The sequence below is a fragment of the Rousettus aegyptiacus genome, unplaced genomic scaffold, assembly GCF_014176215.1.
Source record: "Rousettus aegyptiacus isolate mRouAeg1 unplaced genomic scaffold, mRouAeg1.p scaffold_m13_p_7, whole genome shotgun sequence".
NCBI classification, from domain to species: Eukaryota; Metazoa; Chordata; class Mammalia; order Chiroptera; family Pteropodidae; genus Rousettus; species Rousettus aegyptiacus.
In genome coordinates, this window is record NW_023416310.1 from 97249031 (window position 1) to 97268162 (window position 19132).

Sequence of the window (19132 nt, forward strand, 5' to 3'; positions counted from 1 at the left end):
GAGAGAAAAGTAAAAAGTATGCATAAATCTTTAAACTATTCTTTACATGGGGGAAAGGACAGATATATCAATTATCCTATTTATAAACTGGATCACCAGTTTTAAATAAAATCAATATTTACTGGTAAAAATTGTCAAAGCTAATACATCCAAACAAATGTTACTAGTAAATAATGTTCTACATAGAGAATAATTTACTTTGGTTTTATGCACCTTCTCAGAAATACTGGTGTCCCATACATCACCAAACTGATGTGTTCCAGCAAAGTTGTAAGGCAAATCTTTTTTTTTTCCTAGTGACATCTTGTTTCCCAATAGACAAAACTAAAATCTTTTGGTGAGAAAGGGGCTAAGATAATGGCTAACCCCTTGGCATCCTGAGCATTGTATTGTGGTTTATCAAACTCTACCCTGCTAGAAGCTGTCAGGCACCCTGACCCCTGCCTTGAACCAGGAATGGCTCCCATGTCTAGAGATGCCCTGACTCCTTATAAACAGCTCTCAGAACTTTCTTTTCTCCTTCTGTCTGGATGTTATAATGTCTAACAAAGCTGGTTGCAATGCCACATTTTGCTAATAGAGGCCACCATCTAACAATTCCAATCTGAAATGTTTTAGGCCAATAGCTAGTTCCTAATTTTATCAATCAATTGCATTAAAATTTTCTCTATAGAGTTTACTAAGAGCAGAGATCCTTAACTTAGGTTTCAGAAGATGTGTGATGCCCCCTGAGGCTATATGCAAAATTATCTATGTGCATTTTTTTGAGGGAGGAGAGGAGAGGGTTCATCATTTCATCGGATTATCAAAGGTATCTGTGACCCCAAAAAGAGGTTACAGGGACTTAGAGGGATACCCGTAATTCATTTTATACCAGGATTGGGAAATGGGGGCAGAAAACTAAAAATGGTCTCAAAAAGGGTGGGGGGAGGGGCAAATTGCTGATCTTTTCCCTTTATTCACATTTGGGAAATAAGAGCTTCAAACTAGGAAAAATAATTAAGCTCATTAATCTCCATTAAAAAATAATCAAAGCTACTTTCTAAAATTTTTTCATTTTCTGTATATGGTAAATTTAAGTCTCCAAGAAAGGTTTGGAGACTGAATTTTTCTCTTTTGCCAAAGGAAATTCATGAATATATGCTAATCATCATCCACATTTAAGGTCTGACAACATAAAACTTAAGACAACTCTAATAACGTAAGCCTTTAATCTACGATTTTGAGTAAAGGATTATATAGAGTCAGATACACATCTGTCAACCTTCATTTCCCAAAATTGGTCCGTATTAAACAACTACCAGGCACAATTCCACTAGGGAAACCTAAAATCTGAACAATGGAAGTTTAACTTTCTACCCAAATTAAAAACAAAGCCACAAGATTCCATAAGAGAGTCCGCCACAAACATTCACATTATGTCATAGAGGACTTTCTTATTTCAAATATGTCACAGAATTTTCAACACAATTTGCAAATATACGATCCAGAATGACTAGCAAAACATGCTGAGAAGAGCATGTCAAGAATTAAAACACCATACCCTGTCCCTGTCCCCCACCCCCCCAATCCAGAAACACACTCAGGCATTCCAAAAATAAACCAGATCTGAAGAGAGGACTTTCACTTGTTAGTTTTAAGAATGAAGCGCCTAAAAGGCTATAGGAAAGGGAATATAAAATGAAATAAATAACTTACAAAAAATAATTTTAGCCAAAACACATTTCTTTTCTATTGATAAAACTATTAAGTTTTTTCTCAATTCTGAACCTAACCGTGTTGCAATCTCACTATGACAAAAAATATGTTCACAGGTACACTTTTTGTTCTATTCTTTCTAGAGCACATCTTGCGGTTATAAGACTGCCTCTAGTTAAAATAAAGTCTCTTATCCCTTGCCACCCTCCCCTCCTCAAAAAATGAGTCAACCTTGTATTCCTAAAAGGAATATTCATTTAATATAATTATTTCAATACCAGTTATATCACACTGACCATGAGAAAACTCTATGAGCATAATGGAAAACTACATGAAAGGAGCTGCCACTTGTCACCCACTTCATTTCCAGATTTTTAAGCCAATACCTAGCTAAACTCAAATCTCATTGACTTCAGTGAAAACAAATCACTCCAAAACCAGGCCATCTCAGTCTGGAAGTTGGCTCTCAAAGACACCATTTTATATATATATTCCTATCCTAAGCTTTCATTTTGTCTACTCAATAGTTTAATAAAGCTCACACAAAGGATTTTATTGGCAAATAAAGGCCCATATTGAAAATTTTAACAAAACAAATTTTTTTTCTACATAGCTAACACTAAGAAATATTTTCTTGGACTTATAAAGTATATTTAGTTGCATATAAGCTTAGCTTTGGGCGGGATATTGAAAACATAACTACAAGAAAAGACTAGAAACAAAAGTGAAAGTGTCCTAACTTTCAAAAAATCAAGTGCAAAGGTAAATAGTGCAAATAATGAAAACTAGAAGTTTTATAGGCAATTTTACATAGTTTTTCCTGCTCTGCACTTTTACATATTGACAACTTTATAAAGCCTAACAACTATGCAGCATGGAAATGGGCTATCACTTATCTCCATTGACTAGACTCAAGGAAGTCTTTCAAAGACATTTAAATCACTGGTTCTTGACACAGGTTTGGGAATTCACTTCTTTTTAAATAATTTCTGGGGACAGGACTATTTAAGAAGGCTCTGGACTGATTTAAACAAATTATAGTTTTAACAGTATCATAATTTCAAATCTGACACACAATAAAATGTGAAAATTATGTATCGATTTTACAAGTTATAATAAAAACAATTCTGCTATTGTTAATAAACTTGACAAAAAAATTACCTTCCAAATACAAAATCAAAACCTCTTTTTAGCTATCTTTTTAGAGACTTTATCACTAATGTATACAGGTTTGGGTAAAATGAAACTCGTAAGTAATCTGTCAAAATCACTGAGAATTAAGTCCATACAAAACCAGAAAATAACAGTCAATCTAAATATACTTGAATTATGCAACTGAAAAATAGTATAGCAATTTTTATCTTAAATAACTTAAAACGCTCCTGGGATACCAGGAACAGAAATCTAAATACAATCAATTCACCCTACAAATGGCATAAAAACTTCCAAGATGTACTAAGTTATATTATTAACATCTTCCACCATTGAACTCTTGGGAATTCTATAATATTAAAGTAATAGAGAAAGTGGGAAAACAAACAGAAACTTAGTTTGGGGGTGGTATGTTGTCTAATTTCAGAAATATAGTATTCTGAGGGTCTCACAAGGTCCACAATGTTAGATGATTGCTAGGATTGCAAATGTAAAAGAAATAGAAAAGATACCTAGAATTGCAATTTAGTGATTTCATCTGGTTTATAGTCCTCTTCTAAGAAATTTATGTGGACCTCAGGTCAAGGTTCTGTAAAAGCAAGGTCTAATATGGATCTTTGTGGAGTGCAAAATCAAATGATTTTGATCTAAGAACCATTTTGAAAAGTAAAACTAAAAGTAAAACATTGTAACATGAGCCCAAGAGAATAGACAATACATATAATATATATTTCCGATAGTTTAAAAGTTATAACTGAAAAAGTCTGAAATTTTCTTATCTTTTCTCTCAAAATAATAAGTTCCCTGCACCAACTTGCCTTGACCGGAAAATTGCCATTCCACAATTATACTACTTAATCTGTCCAGAAAAGCAAATATCCTAAACCTGAAAACAGATTTGTATAATGCATCATCATCATGACATCTAGCAACAAACCAACAGCATAACCAACAAGGGACCCATTTTCTCCGGCTTTATTGAAACCTCCTTAGTGAAGATCAACTTTATTGTCCTTAGCAAACAACTCTCACTTAAGACTCCACCTTAGTATCTTTTCCTACCTCCAATAAAAATTTCTCCTACTTTACTTCCAACCATTCATTCCCTTATATACCTCTTACACTCCCATAAACTAACACATCAGCTCTCCCCTTTCGGCTCTCAAATTTCCAAACCAGTAAGTCTCAGCCTCCAGTAACTTACCTAAAATACACATACTTCTTACTCTCTTCAATTCACAAATTCCTTAACAATTTTGATGACCTTCAAAGTGCCAATTTAAGACTATGGGGAAAACAGCAGGCAGAAAAACTACCTGATTACCTCATAATACAGACAGTTAGCTATATTCTAAGGCAGGAGTCAGCAATTTCTTTAGTTCCTTCTTAAGGGAGTACCTTGAGTGCCATTGGCAGGGCTATGAAAAGGAAAATAATAAAGGAGAAAACAAGGAAAAAGGATGGGAGAAAGAAAATGCCAGATGTATATGGTAGGAAGGTAGGTCAAATGCCACCAACTATCTACACTGGAAATTACCAATCCACTCCAGCTAAATGGGAGTTTGACTCATTCTCAACATGTTATTAATAATTCATTAGCTGAGGACCACCACTGTTTGACTAAGTCAAGGTAAATACATAAATTACACCTGTCCCATAAGTTTGACTGCCACTTTATAATAAGGACATCTTAAGTCCTCTTAGGATCCTCCTGCATTAATTCAATTTAGACCAAAACACATGCTAACAAGAGTATTTTCATGTTTCTCAAAATTCTTGAACTTGGAGGCCTCTTGAATTATTAAAGTGCATTCTAAATCAAGAAAATTAAACTCTTTACTTAAAATTCTCCCATGAAATGCTACAAAAATTTAATAAGCAAATTACTAATAATCATCAAAACAAAGTATGTATTCATGAAAATGCAAAAATCTTGCGATTTCACAATGAGTAAAATACTTCTGGTCTGTAAGAAGTTTTTTTATTTTACAGAGTATCACCACCATGTTTCTACCTATCAAACAAGACAATTTTCCACGAAAGCAAAGCACATCAGGAAAAAGAAAGAAAATAAATACCAAACATAACATGGAGACAAAATTAAAAAAATGAGTAGCTATGAAATTTTTTAAGAAAAATGTTAACGAGTGACTTTTGCCATACTCAACTTTCCTAAAGACAAAAATTGCCTAGACCATTCAACATCAAAACTCGGTAGTCAGATTAGCAACTAAAAGATGACAAATTGTTGACTTGAAACCAATCATATCTTTCAATTTTCATCTGGTTGTTCTTACACCATAAAATTCTACCTGACTCAAGCTAATGCTAGTTCAGATAATCTTCCCTTAGCCCATGATAATTAAATTTATGTTCCAAAACCACCTGTCAAATATCCTAGGCCTTAAATTTAGATTTTTAGGATGAATAACTCCTCACATATTAAAATCAGTTGTTCTTGAAAATATTTTTTAACTCTATAATTAATGCTGCTCTGTGAAAACAGTAATTTTAATAGAGGTGATCACTTTAGTTTTTTAGTATACTTCATTACGTATGGCCTATATTCAGTTAACTTACAATGAAAAAAAAATACCATAATGTCTAATTTAAAAATGGATAAACTTTGACAATTTTGCACAAATAATTCCAGCGAATTAAGCAATTCCAATAAATTTTCTTTCCTATTCATTTCACTCTCATGGAGAAGTACATATATATCCAAATTATTAAGATATTAAAATTTAAAGATAATCAGCTATAAATGTTATACTCAGAGTTATCACCAATTGTTCCAAACCTAAGTTGCTAAAGATTCCCTTGTCTTAGCATCCTTTAATGTAGAAAGCAGGATCTCATTCTGATATTGAAAAGACTCTGAAAAGGGGGAAAAAAAAATTAGATTTGGTATCTCACATTTAAGGGAGAAAAATCTTTAAAATATGTTTGCATGTATAATAAATTGTGGAGCTATGAAAGCCACTGAGCAACAATTTCAGAAATTCTCATTCTAAAATCATCTGGAAATGTGTGTGTGCGTGTAATATTTAAAAAATGAGTGGGATTATTGATGAAGAGAGGGTGAACCATTTGAGGGTGATAAAAATCATCGTGCCTGTACATGGGGTCACATGGCTAGCAGATAACCTTAAATGTTATAAAAGAAAATTTGTTGGTTTAGAAAGTTTCAATAGTGCCAAATGCAAAATGTTAAAGCACAGAAACAATGAATGATGTAACCCCCCAAAAAAACATCAAGTTCGACTAAAAAAAAAAAAAAACAGAAAGAAAAAATATTGACATATGTATCTTTAATAAACCAAATCTTAACTGACTTAAAGATTATGTAAAGTGTTTGGGTCGTAGAACCCACCCAGATTCTCATTATCAACGTACTTATTTTTTCCCCTCCCTTCCACCCAAATTTAGTTGTTTTCCTGCAGAAAAGTATAGCATTCCTATATTAATAAGAATAAGAAATGAAAACAGTGAGTACAACTGATATAGATCCATTGACTTTTATTACAAATGTACTTGATCACTTGGCTTCAAAAAGTTTAAAATCAATACCCTATATTCTGTATGCCAGTACAAAGCAAACTGTTTTACAAATTAAATACCTAAAAATTTGACAAAAATATTAAAATTTGATGAAAAACAATTATAAAAATCCTTAAACTCTCTCTTCAAAAAAGGAGGCAGTCTTCCCAGTCCTATTATACAATATTAATAATATTCACCATTTTTAGAATAGGTAGCTAAATTATATTTTTCTGTTAGCATACAAAACTCTTAGGCTAATAAATTTTATTTGTATATGCTCCAGTTAAGTTTGTGAATGCCATCTGATTGCAATATAATCAACTATCTTTAATTGAATCCTAATTTACACTTATTTAATAATTTGCATAGTTTAAAAGGGATAAAGGTTATTCTACAACTAATTATCATAGGCTATTACAGTGCTATTTTTCAAGGCAATAAGTATTTGCTCCCAAATGAAATTATCTGTCTTCTCTAGGCAGGGGTTAAAATTACTAGCAGCTTTCTCCATTACCTGAAAAATCAAATTGGAATAGTTAGCCATCTCTAGATGTGAAGACCTAAAAAACACATTGAAATATTTTGCACTTTGAGTCAAATTTCAACCCCTGCATGGAATAACTAGAAAGTGAGACTTTCAAGGTTTTTTATTTTCCCTGTTAGTTTTGGTTTCTACTCTCCATGGCTTTTAAGAAGCTGGAAAAGTCTGTCTTTCCTGACTCACATTGTTTTTTTTTGTTGTTGTTGTTTTTTTGCATTTGGCAAATGTTCATCTACCTCCAATCTGTATCTAGTGGAGGAAAAGCCGACAAGGCTTTTCTTATAAACTTCCTTTGTTGTCAAAGGCATGTATAATGATTTCTACAGTTCTGGTTAGTTAACTTTAGCTCCCTCTGTGGCTGGATGACTGCTGCTTCTAACATCAGCATGATAAATAGGAGGCACAAATAAAAAGTAGCTTAAAAAAAGATTTGGTGATTTAAAAGAAAAAAAAACATCAAACACACACACATATATACGGGCATTTCAAATCTGGTGGCTGATCTCTAGATTAAATTACTTGACAGTGTCTCTCATTTTAAAGAATGTCAATATTGCAATGCATTTCAAGTTTTCTTTTATACTTAGGCAAATAATAATTAAACCAAGCTCTTGGACCTTAATTGTAAGACAAAGCAGATCATTAAAAATAAGGCATACTTGTCAGGAATTAAGTTTTGTTTGCTTGTTTTTGGCACATTTGATCATACTGTCTTCTATGAATAACACATATGGTCAAATATACCAACCATTTCCTTTTGTTTCAGCACAAACAGGGTTTACCAACTAGTAAAAAAAGAAAGAAAAAAAAAAAAACAAGGAAAAACTCCAACATAAAACACTGAGATATAGAACCTTGGTAAAGTACCGAGCACCTGGGGGCAAAGGGCGGGGAAAGGATGAGACAGGAGAGAGGAGAACGGAAGGTTGGGAGAGTGCTTAGGGAGGTAAAGTGAGATGCAAAAAAGAGCATCTTTACAGTCATTTAGTCTTTTCTATGATCATCTCTTACGTCTTAAAAGATCTGCATGTGGATTTCTTTTTAAATCCACCGACCATAAATCAGACAATGGTTTCAAAATCTTTGTAAGATTGTATTTAACTGTTATAGTGTAAAGACAATAGCACAATATATGTGCTTCTTGATCTGGTAGAATTCCAAGCAGAATCTGAAGTCTATAGGTAAGAAAGGCTTCACTTTAGGTAACTCTGACCCTAAAGAAAACCTCATTAAAGAACTCGCATCTCAAAGAAAGGACACTTTGCCTAAGTTTGCTGTTTTTGTTGACTTGCACTACTTATTGCTGGCTACTATGAAACACTGACCTAGGAGTACTCCAACAACCTGTAGTACAAGGCTTAACTTTAAGAAGCTATAGTAAACAAGAGACAAAATCAAAGCAATTCTCTTTCCTAACTAGTAACAGCACAGAAAATGCAGTCTTTTCCATATCACAGTTAAAGTACAGTGAACAAAACAGCTCAACAAACCTTAAGACAAAAAAGTGCAGGTTATTAATGTTTACATGCAGTTGATAAGCATTCCAAATGTCACATTATGCACTGTAAAAGCTCAACTTTACTATGTGGAAATAAGAAAATGCACCTTGGGGGAAGGGGAAAAGCAATTTAATCATTTCCAGTGATTTTGTAAGTAAAGAAACTCCTAACTATTGTACGGTCACCTCATATTTAACATTGTATGAATATTAAAAGCAAACAATTTAATGGGAAAATGCACAGTACAATGGAAATAGCTTGTTATTCAACACATACAGTAGATCTCAAAAACAAAGACAACACACTCAACCAGGGAGCTTAAAAATATCAAATCAAACCCAAAGAACCAGCAGAAAAAAAAAAATCCTTCAAAAAGACAACTGTTTCACCTTCCTAGGCCAATGCTTAACAATGTGAGAAGCACTGACACCTTCCAGCTCCTACAGGTGGTGTCTCCTACATACAGCAGTTAGATCTATATGGCTGGATTTGCCAAGAAACAATTCCATCCCCAGAACGCTCTGTCAGACAAGATCCTTATTTTTTAACCAATGTACTTTCTACAGAATTCCAAACCAAAATGTACTGTTTAAGGCATCTTTTTTTATAACATTTTCTCTTCACTCAAAGATGATAGTCATGCAGCAGTTTAATGATAAAAATATATTAATATTTTACTATACAGCAGCAAGAAGTTAGTTGTCAATTAAAAGCACACGAACATCTTTAAATGAAAACCTGTAAAAGACTATCGTTACAAACAATTTCAGTTTGGAGGACGCCAGTTTGGTAAAGTGCTCTCCTAAGCTTTGCATTTTCATACCCTACACCTTGAATATATGAATTATAGAACAAACTTTTGATAGAAGGCTTGTACACTTGGGGAACACAAATACATTTAGCATATAATGTAGCCAGTAACAACTAGCACCACAGCTACATGGAAATCTTTTACATACACCAACTTAGCTTGGCTTTCTTTTTAAAATGAAACTCAGAATCCATGGCTCAGTAGGATAACTATAATTGTGTTGCTCTGCTTTTTAACAGGTCTACATAAGTTAATAGCACTGGCAAAAATCAAAGGATAGCTTCAGACCTCTTACAAGTTTAGGAGACAGTGCTAGTGACCACAAATAGACTCACTACCTGATGTCCAAGTACAGGTTCACTGGAAATTGCTGCACGTTAGTTAAGTTTTTAAAATCTTTCTACACATAATAAAAAAAAATATATTATGAACGATACAAGTACATCTCATATACACAATAATGACAAAACGCCTAGTCAAAGCAAACAGATGCAGAAAAATATTATGGGAGATTTCCTTTTTCTCTCTTTTTCCTTTTGCTATTTGAATAACTTTGGTTCCAACCATAAAAATCACAACTTAGCAATTTTCATTTAAATGCCTTTTTTAATAATTTCTTCATGTTCACAGAAGTTTCACTGACCATTTTTATATGTTTAAGGTCCAGATGCAATGCATATTGTATAAAAGAGAGCACTTATTGTTTACCTTGCATGAATTAAACCTACGTACCTTTAACTCTACAAACTTCTGCATAACATTTAGACAAAGCTCAGACACACAGCATGCCTAGCCCTCATATATATACACATCTCTAATCACAGGTATATAGGGTGTCAAATATACTATAATAACCTCCATGTAAGGTTTGAAATTTGGTAACAAAATGAGAAAAACTAAAAATATTATTTTACGTGTTCTAAAATATCTCTTTTTTGTGCTAAAGTCAAATGTTAGCTCAACATGAAAAGGACTTTTATATAATTCAGCAATATTATAATCTTGACCATTTTGCAAACACTTTTAATAATAATAGCTTAAACGTGTACAAAAGTTCTTGGTTAATTAGGGAAATAAACACTCAGTTCTTTATATTTTTTAATCAAGTAGGAAACACAGTTCATATAATGTTATTACTTTTTGTATTTTTTTGTTTTTAGCAGCTGCTTACTGTTTTATATGGTGGATAAAGTGGACAACATCCAGCGATGGGTGGCAAGTCAAGAAGAGAAACTGTCAGTTGGTGGAGGTTCTGTGGGTGGTGCTCCCTTGGAGTTAAGTTTTTTTTTTTTTTAACTTTTTTACTTTTTTATTTTCTCTCTTTCTTTACAGTATATATATATATATATTTTTGTGTGTGTGGCTGTGTGTGTGTGTGTGTGTATGCATGTGTGGGTTTTTTTTTTCCATTCAGTTTGATCAATCTTCTTCCCCTTCTTCCTCACCCTGTAGGAGCAGGGTGGCAGCGGCGGTCTCCTCCTGCTGCTGCTGCTGCTGCTGGTGGAGCTGCTCACAGGCAGCTCGCTTCTCTCTCTGCTTCTCTTGAATCTTCTTCATTTCCTCTGAGTACTTGCAGAAGGTGTGTCCAAATTTGGCCCACACCTTGTAGGGCACGGTGATGGAGTTGCGATAGGTGGGCTTCACCTCGCTCACTCGCATAAACACGCCGTACTTGTTGGAGCCCACATCGAAAAAGAAGCGCTTGTTGTCCACAGTCAAGGAGGTGCCCTCGGGCAGCTCGGCGGGCTCCTCCTCCACTCCGTAGTCGTCAATGAGCTTGGCCAGAGCGTCGCGGAACTCGATGAGCCCCTGTGCGGGCAGCGCAATGGTCTGGCCCTGCGTGGAGCCCAGGCCGGGCCCCCGGTTGACCGTCTGGCGGATGCGCAGGAAGCGGCCGCGTTGGTTCTCCTTGAGATCCATGTAGTACTTGCGGTTCTCGCGCACCAGGAACTCGCTCTTGAGTGCCCGGCGCGGCTCGTCCTGCGCCTGGGCCAGGTCGGGAGGCTGGCTGGGGCCCAGCTGCGCGTAGTGCTCGATGAAGTCTCCCAGGTAGTCGCGGAACTCCACAGCCACTGACATGGAAAGAGTGAGGCGGCTCTTGTTGCCACCCGCACCCACCTCAGCGATCTTCAGGAAGCGGCCCTTGGCGTTCTGCTTCACGTCCAGGTAGAAGCGCTTGTTCTGGATGTCCACCCGCTTGGAGGCCAGCTCCTGCGTCTCGTGCTGCAGCCCCCCCGGGGCCCCGCCGCCGCCGCCGCCACTGCCGCCGCCGCCCCCGCCGCCACCACCGCCCCCGCCGGAGCCCGAGCCTGAGCCCGGGTGCCCCAGGGAGCCGCCCGAGCCCAGCGCCGCACCACCCTGCTCGCTGCCGCTGTCTCGGTCCGCCATGATGCTGCGCTCCGCCGCCGCGCCGCCGCCGCCTGCCGCTCCGCCCGCCGCCGCCTCAGTCGCCTCAGCCGCCGCTGCTTTCCCTCCCCGGCTCCGCCTGCTGCCGCCGCAACCCCCACAGCCAGTCAGCCACTCTCGCGAGATCTGCGGGAGAGACGAGACAGACGAGACCCGGTAACAGGGCACTGACTCCCCAGTACAGTAGCAGGGCGCCCTACTGTACGCGCCCACCCTCCCGCTGGCACGTGACCTGCGCCCCCTCCCCGCTGCCAGCCCCCGTCCGCCCGCCCGCCAGGCGGCGCCCACCCGCCGGCCCTCACCCCACACCCCTGGCTGGGGGGGGGGGGAGGGTGGCAGGACGCGCCGCGTCGCAGCTGCTGCCGCCGCCACCACAGTGGCTGTCGCTGTTGGCCAGACCCCGGGCAGCCTCGGCCCGGGGAGTTGGGGGACTAGGGGTGAGAAGAGGACTGCCATACTAAGCGCAGGGAGCGGACCTGAGCTCTGCTTTCCAGTGACCCCGAAGAGAGGATGTGGTGGCAAGGGCCTGCGCAGCGCAGCTGAGCCAGCTGCAGAGAGGGACACTGAGTCACGGCCACCCCCTCCTCTGTGGGCCCCAGCCAGACCCAAACCCAGACCGGCCCACACACAGCCCGGTTGGGCTGTCTCCTACCGCAGAGCCCCGGCCGCCGAAGCGGGCAAGGAAGACGAGAGGTGGTGCGGCAGTAACCCTTAGCTGCAGAAGGGGCTGCCAGGGATGAGGTCGGGGCGCCGGCAGCAGTGGCGCGGAGCAGCAGACACCTAGCCCGTCCCTCCCCTTGCTCCCGCCGCTCCCCCTCCCCGCGCAGCGGCTCTGGCCTCAGATGATCCCGCTCCCCCCTCCCCCCAACCGCAGCCCCGCACAGTCGGGCGGGCGCACTCACCGGCGGGGGGGGAGCTGAGCAGAGGACGGCAGCCGCACCAGGGCCGGGGTGCCCGCAGTGCCTGTTCCCGTTGGCTCTGCCCTTACCCCCAAGCGACAATCAAAAAGAAACCCCACACTCACCCCAAAATCTTCAATCAGCCTCTTTTGGGACCACGACTGCCTGCCTGCCACCCCCTCCTCCTCTTGAGATTTGGGGAAGGGGGGCACCCAGCTCAGGGCTGAGCCCAGCCTGGGTTGCTGGCCAGCTCTGCGGATGGAATCAGGCCCTGCTGAGCCTTCAGCCCCTAGCCCACTCTTCTTCCTCTCTGGAAGGACCCAGAATGGAGGAGAAAACCAAGCAGCCTTTAGGATATTCACGAGCTAAAAATGCCAGGAATTTCCTGGGAAACGCAGTTCCTTACGGGATTCATTAACGCAGGTTCACTCGTCCCTTTTACCACTCCTCCCAGAAACTCCTAAGTGTCAAGGAGAGCCCCTACCTCTTAAGAAGTAAAACATTAAATGATCGCCGTTTTTTGGGCAGAAAGTTAGGTTACCGATCATTAGTTAACCGATGAGTCTTTGGACAGTGACAGCTAAAGGGGGTGTCTCTCATTTCAGAAATAATTGATTCCTCTCTTCCTAGATTTGAGGCATAATCTAGGGCCTATTTTTCTTCTTCCAGATATATAGCGAATGCTCATACTCCCTCACTACAGTCTGCAGTCCTAGCAAATGTGGGAAAGTTAGGCCTATCTTCAGGGGACCCCCTGCCAATGCCCCTACACTCTCCCCATCACCTTCTGCTGGAGGCTCAGAGGATAAAGACCTCGCAGCCCAATTCCTGACTTTCTTAAGCATGGATTGCTGCCGCCATCCTGAGAAGAGTATGCCTATCCCATCTGTGGGTTCCATTCTTACTGAACATTCCCCATCTCCACCCCCCAAAGTAAGGAGACTTGCCTCCCTCACTTTTAGCCCCAGAGATAGCTGAGTACAGTTGCCCAAGCTTCCTGAAAAGGAGAGGGGTAAGTAGAGGACTAATGATCAAGAAACCCAGACCAGTCCAGGGCATAAACCTTGTCAATACCTGAGCTATCAAAGCTCCCTAAAATATCCCTTCATATCCCGGGCAAACCTGCCTGCTGAGTATTCACAGCTTCCTTTTTCTCTTAGCAAGGGCCCCATTCTACCGAGCATTAGCTACTTCAGCTCTGGGCTGACATTTGCTATTCCCGTTAAAGAGGAAGAAACAGGGCAAAACACGCTGGCTCCCAAATAGCAAACTGGGGTAGTCCTGTGAGCCAGCTCCAGACCTACCCACCTGTTCAGTGGTCCCCAAAATGATTCCCTGAAGGGAAGACCCATTCAGAGGTAGAATCCAGGCTTTGGGCTCTCTTAGTTTGGGGGGCATCCACCAGTACCGTGTAGTACCCTCTTCGTGCTGATTTTTCTGCACTCCCTCCCCTGTCCCCAAGTCTGTCAGTAAGGGGATATAGGAACTGTTGGCGCACTTCACACCACACACACACATAACCGTGTAAAGAAGCGGAGGCTCTTCCCCGGCTCGCACAATAGCGATCAGGACCCTGGATAGACCCCAGCCCCAAACAAGGAAGCAAAGGCTGAGTGGCGGGGTCTCCACACAGAAGTGGGCAGGGCATTGCAGTCCCACTTGTAAGCTGAGGCTAAGCTCTGGTGAAGTCGGATCTAGAAGAGCCGATGCTCTTCCTCAAGGGTTTATCTTGCGCTAAACTCAAGCCATTGCCCCCTCAGGAGAGCTCAAAGCAGCAACAAGGCCAATGGGATTGCGATGAAGGGGCACGCGCCTGCTGGTCCCTGTCATTCTTCCATGTTAATGATCGCTTTCCACCCAGGACAGAAAACTAGGGCTCTAAACTGCCCGCCTTCTTGGACCAACTTTGGAGTCTAAATTTCTTGCCCTCAGCCCCAAACGATTATGTTCAGGGGTTCTGAAGCGGTTTTGGTTTGAGAACGCTGATTTTCTGAAAAAGTGTCACCAGGAACCAAGTTCTTAGTTCCCCAGTGCAGAAGCAACTAATGAAGTTTCTAGACAAAACACAAGTGAAATACCCTTTTCATATTTAAACTGAGAATTTTAAGCTCAAATCAGCAAACGACTGAGACCTGGAACTCTCCATATAAATAGGTATGTACTTATTTTATGCTATTTACTATATACGTATAAATTTTCTGGCATTACATACCAGCCTCTCTCCTACTTTTTAAATGTACCTAAAAAGCAAACAAGGCAAATAATGCCTTTTCCAAAATAATTCAATGACAAATTGATATTTAGTTCATTTTTAACTACTCAAACAGGAGTTAATTTCAGGATAAGCCTGTAAGGCTTTTGGTCAGATTGGAGGGAGGGCAGCTTTCCTTATTCTATAGAATACAGTAGCCTAGAAAGACAGTCCGGGAAGAATGAATATTGACTCAGAGAAGGTCTTAAAACAAAAAGTTTAAAACAGTAAATAAAATTTGAAAATTTGATTTGTGTCCTAACATTGAAAATCCATTAGAAAAGTTGTGAATTTAAAATAACTTTTAACCGTTTGTTAACTACCTAAACAATATACTAACTTAGCAAATGAAAAGCCAGTTCTAGTGTCTAGCTGTTTGAATATGTTATTTTAAATCCAACAGTTGTAAAATAAAATTTATAACTTCAATACGAAGTAAGAAACATGGGGAAAACGAAATATATTAATATGCAGCAAAATATCCGCGTTAATGAAATCATAAAATATTCCCTTTCTCCTCAAAGTTTGCTTACATTTAAAAAATGATAAATGTCTCTAGATTTCTTGTGCTCTTTTATTAACACTACACACACATTTTGAAGAGAACAGAGATTGCTTTATTTTGAATCCCAATATCTCTATGTCTTTAACAAACTTTTACCAACAAAAAAATTGTTCGTATGTGAAACAGACATTAGGCACAACAAGAAGGAAAAAAGCGTCAATTTTCCTCAGCCTGAACTACAAGTGATTCTGAAATTATCTAATTCAGCTTAGGTTTTTAAAAGCAGAAATGAATACACACATTTGCAAAATAAACTTGGAGAGAGAGAATCTACCTCTAGGTAGTAATAAACCCTTTTGATTATGGAGTTCCCAAAAGAAATAATATGCTGATTAATATTTCACAAAATTGCAGATTTCCAAAGTAAAAGAGAAGCAAGTACATTAGAACTTGTGTGTTCAAGTGCTGCTTAGGTTAAATGCTCTTCTTAAACCAGACAATTATCTTCAATACCCGAATCATTAAAACTAACTGTAATGTTATATTGCAAATGTACAAAGTGGAGTTAGTACACATTTCTTCTCATGGTCATCTACCAAGAAAATTAAGGGAAGCTCTCTCAATAAGATCTTAACATTTAACAACAACAGAGGCTAACAGTAATAGTATTTCACCATTTTTCTAAAAAAAGGATATCCCCTTTCTATAGCTCACCTTATCTTTCAAATTATACCTCCTTAATGCTATTTGAATGTTTATAAAGATATGAATTAAACATTTAAACTCTGAAGAGAACAATCTATCTGATAGAAGCCTCGCATTTCACAAACTATTTTAATTTTAAGCATTTGCAGAGGAGTTAAATAAGCATAGCGCACATTCTAAATTCGATAAAAGATTCAGAAAACCCGACATTTTATGTACCCCAAATTGCCAAACAGAACCGATTCAAACATCAATAGCTCTCTCTTCCTGCTGATACTTAAATGGTTTTACTAGTACCCAAAGGAATGAAATCAGCAACTCTCTCCACTCTAGTCAACACTCCAATTTTCAAAGCCGCATTCGCAAACGTCAGTTTGGGCGGAGAACAGTGGGGGTCTTGAACTCATCAAAAAATTCTTTTTCTCCTCTGATAGTCTACCAAAAGATGTCAAACCAAATTCAGCCTATTGTAAAGCACTGGGACCTCCCTTCCAAGGACACATGACACAAACATAGACGCCGCTGCAAAAGCTGTCCAAAAGCGCCTGGCCCGACAGAAACATAAGAGGTTCAGATAAAAACGAATTAGAACCCTCAAGAGGGTCCCGCAGAGACAGCGAAAACGAAGGTAGCATTTATTCAGGGGCAGACAGCAACGAACCAAAGAAAGTTGCCCCAGTCGGACTCTAGGGCCTTTTTCCATCCAAGTTCATGCTCAAGGCATATATATATTTGGGGAAGGGGAGTCCCTTCCTATACAGACATCTCGGCCGCCTCTGCGACCCGCTGTCGCTCAAAAGGGAAGCCCCTCTAGCTTCGTATCCGTTCCTTTGCCCCTGGACAAAGGCAGAGGAGGCTCTTGAGCTGACCTAGCTCTGTGGGCAATCCATCCTTGGGCCTGGCTTCATCTGCGATGTTCAGCAGCAATTTATTATTTTTTATTTTTACAAAGCATCTTGGGCGAGTATATGCATTGCGGGAAGGGGTTGAACACAGGAGAGAAGGAGTTGGTAGTAGAGCGCAGAGCCCTCCTTCCTCTCCTCCTGCCAGGGTTGCCGTGCAGGGAGTGTCGGCCACGTTTGGCGCACTGTCCCAGGCCCCGGGCGAGGGTGGCCAGTGGAAATGGGGCTTAGGGACTGCTAAGCAAACGGCACCATTGGTGATCTCCAGCGCCTGCGGAGGTAGGATTGTTTCTTTTTTTAAAGGGGCGTGTGATTTTCTTCTTTTTTGTAGGTGGGAAGGAGTTCGTTCATTCGTGCGCTACGAGGTGGGGGGGGCGTTGCTGCACTGCCAGAGTAACCGGAGGGAGGGTGCGGGGATGTCTACAACGGTACAGTAATTATTCCTGGGGCATAAGAGGGCAATTAGAGGGGACGGGGTGGGCGGCACCTCGAGCTGTGGCAGTAGCAGCAGGAAAGGTCGCGAGGGGCTTACCCGGGCGGGCGGGCGCTGTCCTGCCGCAGGTGAGGGAGGGCGCGCGCTAGGCAGGCGCGAGGAAGGGGGGAGGGGAGGAGGGCGCGCGCGCGCACACCTGTCCTGGACAGCGGCGCGAGCCGAGCTGCGCCTCACTCGGGCTCTGCTGGCTGAGGAGGGAGGAGGGCGGGCTGGCAGGCGGGGGCGGGACGCCGAGGGGAGGAGGAGGAGGCGGCTCGGATGGCTGGCTCGGCTCTCGCTCGTTCTCCCTCCGCGAGCAAGCCCCGCTCACACTCTGCTTCTCCCGCTCACTCACAGCCCCCTTGGCTCTCCCTCCTCCTCCTCCTTCCCCAGCGGGATCCGCTCGCCGCCGCCGTCGCCGCCGCAGACGGCAAGTCGTGGCAGCCAGACGTCGGCGCGTAACCCGGCGCTCCGTGCGTGACTCCGGGCGACGTCAGCGCGCGCTCCGCGCTACCCACCATTTCCCCCCCACCCTCCCTCCGTGGCTCGCGCCCTCCGCCCTCGCGTCCCTCCGTTTCAGTTGCCGCGGCGGCAGCCGCCGCGCGCGCTCCCTCCGCCCCCATCTCGCGCGTGCGCGCGTCCCCTCCGCCGTTGGCGCGTCAACAGCCAGCGGCCCAGGCCTTGAGGCGCGTTTGAGGAGGGGGCTGCTTGCGGCCTCTTTCGCCGCTCTTCTTCCACCCGCCGCTCTTTGCGGCCCCTGGAGGACTTATCCCTCCTTGGGCTTTGAAGGCCGAAGCCAGGCTCAGGCGGAGATAGGACCGTGTAGGGCCTGCGTCAGCTCCAACTTAGGGCCCTCAGCGTCGTTGTAGGTGCCGCTACCACCGCGTCACCCTATCCCCCGCTCCTCCCTCCCGCGCTTGTTCCGCCCACATCTCTCAGGAGGCAATAGGCTTTTCATCTCCCAGGAGGGTCTCACCTTGGCCTTCAGACGTCTGCCGAGAGGGGCTAAAAGAGCATAATTAGCATAAAGAAGAAAGTGACTAGACCAAGTTCAGGCTCTAGCCCCAGGAATCCTTGACAGGAAGCGTGGGGTTGCTGCCCAGCCTCCCACGCAGTATAGGTGAAACCAGGCCCCTTTGAGGTACTGTGACTAAAGACAAAACCGTGATAAATATTATTTATGAGCCCTTGGGGCGACGGGGAGGGAAAAAGTAAAAGAAAAGTTAATTTTCATAAATTGCAAAGGTGAAATGCTGAACTACAAAATGCCATTTAAGAGTTATCTTGAAATCTTACTAAGTTTGACAAGATTTTTGGTGCGCGGTAAATTTTCCCTTTCTATGCGGGCACATGTCTTCCCTGCAACACTGCGTACACAGAAGGTAGAACAGTTAAAAATTGCAGGGCTTCAAGATAAATAGAAAACTGCCTTCACTATACCACTATTTTAATAGATCTCAGAGAAGTCAATCTGTGATTGAGGAAAAGTCACTCCCAACTTATTTAACTGGGTATATTTTATTGTGAAGTTACTTTGCAATGCATGGTAAGATACACATATTAGGCAATAGTAGACTTTTAAATACACTCATAGGACCGTTTCCAAGAGGCTTATCTACTTAAACCTGCAAGGCAGGTGGGAGTAAAGCGAAATTCACCCCATCTTGTAGATAAGAAAATTGAGTTACAAAAATATGTCAGTTTAGAGTTGCAAGGAGTGTCGCTGATGAATACACTTTAGGTCAATT

At 41.7% G+C, this 19132-nt stretch overlaps 1 protein-coding gene across 5 annotated transcripts; it reads right to left on the bottom strand.

Moving 5' to 3' along the window:
* Nucleotides 1-6352: 6352 nt before the first annotated feature.
* Nucleotides 6353-18419, bottom strand: PURA (purine rich element binding protein A). Of its 5 annotated transcripts, none has more exons than XM_036224391.1 (2): nucleotides 18361-18419; nucleotides 6353-11776 (listed from the first exon to the last, which is right to left on the bottom strand). In XM_036224391.1, the coding sequence occupies exon 2, from the start codon at nucleotides 11630-11632 to the stop codon at nucleotides 10664-10666; it is 969 nt and encodes a 322-aa protein (XP_036080284.1). In that variant the 5' UTR covers nucleotides 11633-11776; nucleotides 18361-18419; the 3' UTR covers nucleotides 6353-10663. The 5 variants fall into 5 exon arrangements, with proteins under 5 accessions (XP_036080284.1, XP_016021866.1, XP_036080283.1 ...); XM_016166380.2 differs by lacking the exon at nucleotides 18361-18419 and adding an exon at nucleotides 17445-17847; XM_036224390.1 differs by lacking the exon at nucleotides 18361-18419 and adding an exon at nucleotides 12675-17428.
* Nucleotides 18420-19132: the final 713 nt, after the last annotated feature.

Coding starts and splice junctions, on each gene's coding strand:
- PURA (XM_036224391.1), bottom strand. CDS start 11,632: ATGGCGGACCGAGACAGCGGCAGCGAGCAGGGTGGTGCGGCGCTGGGC.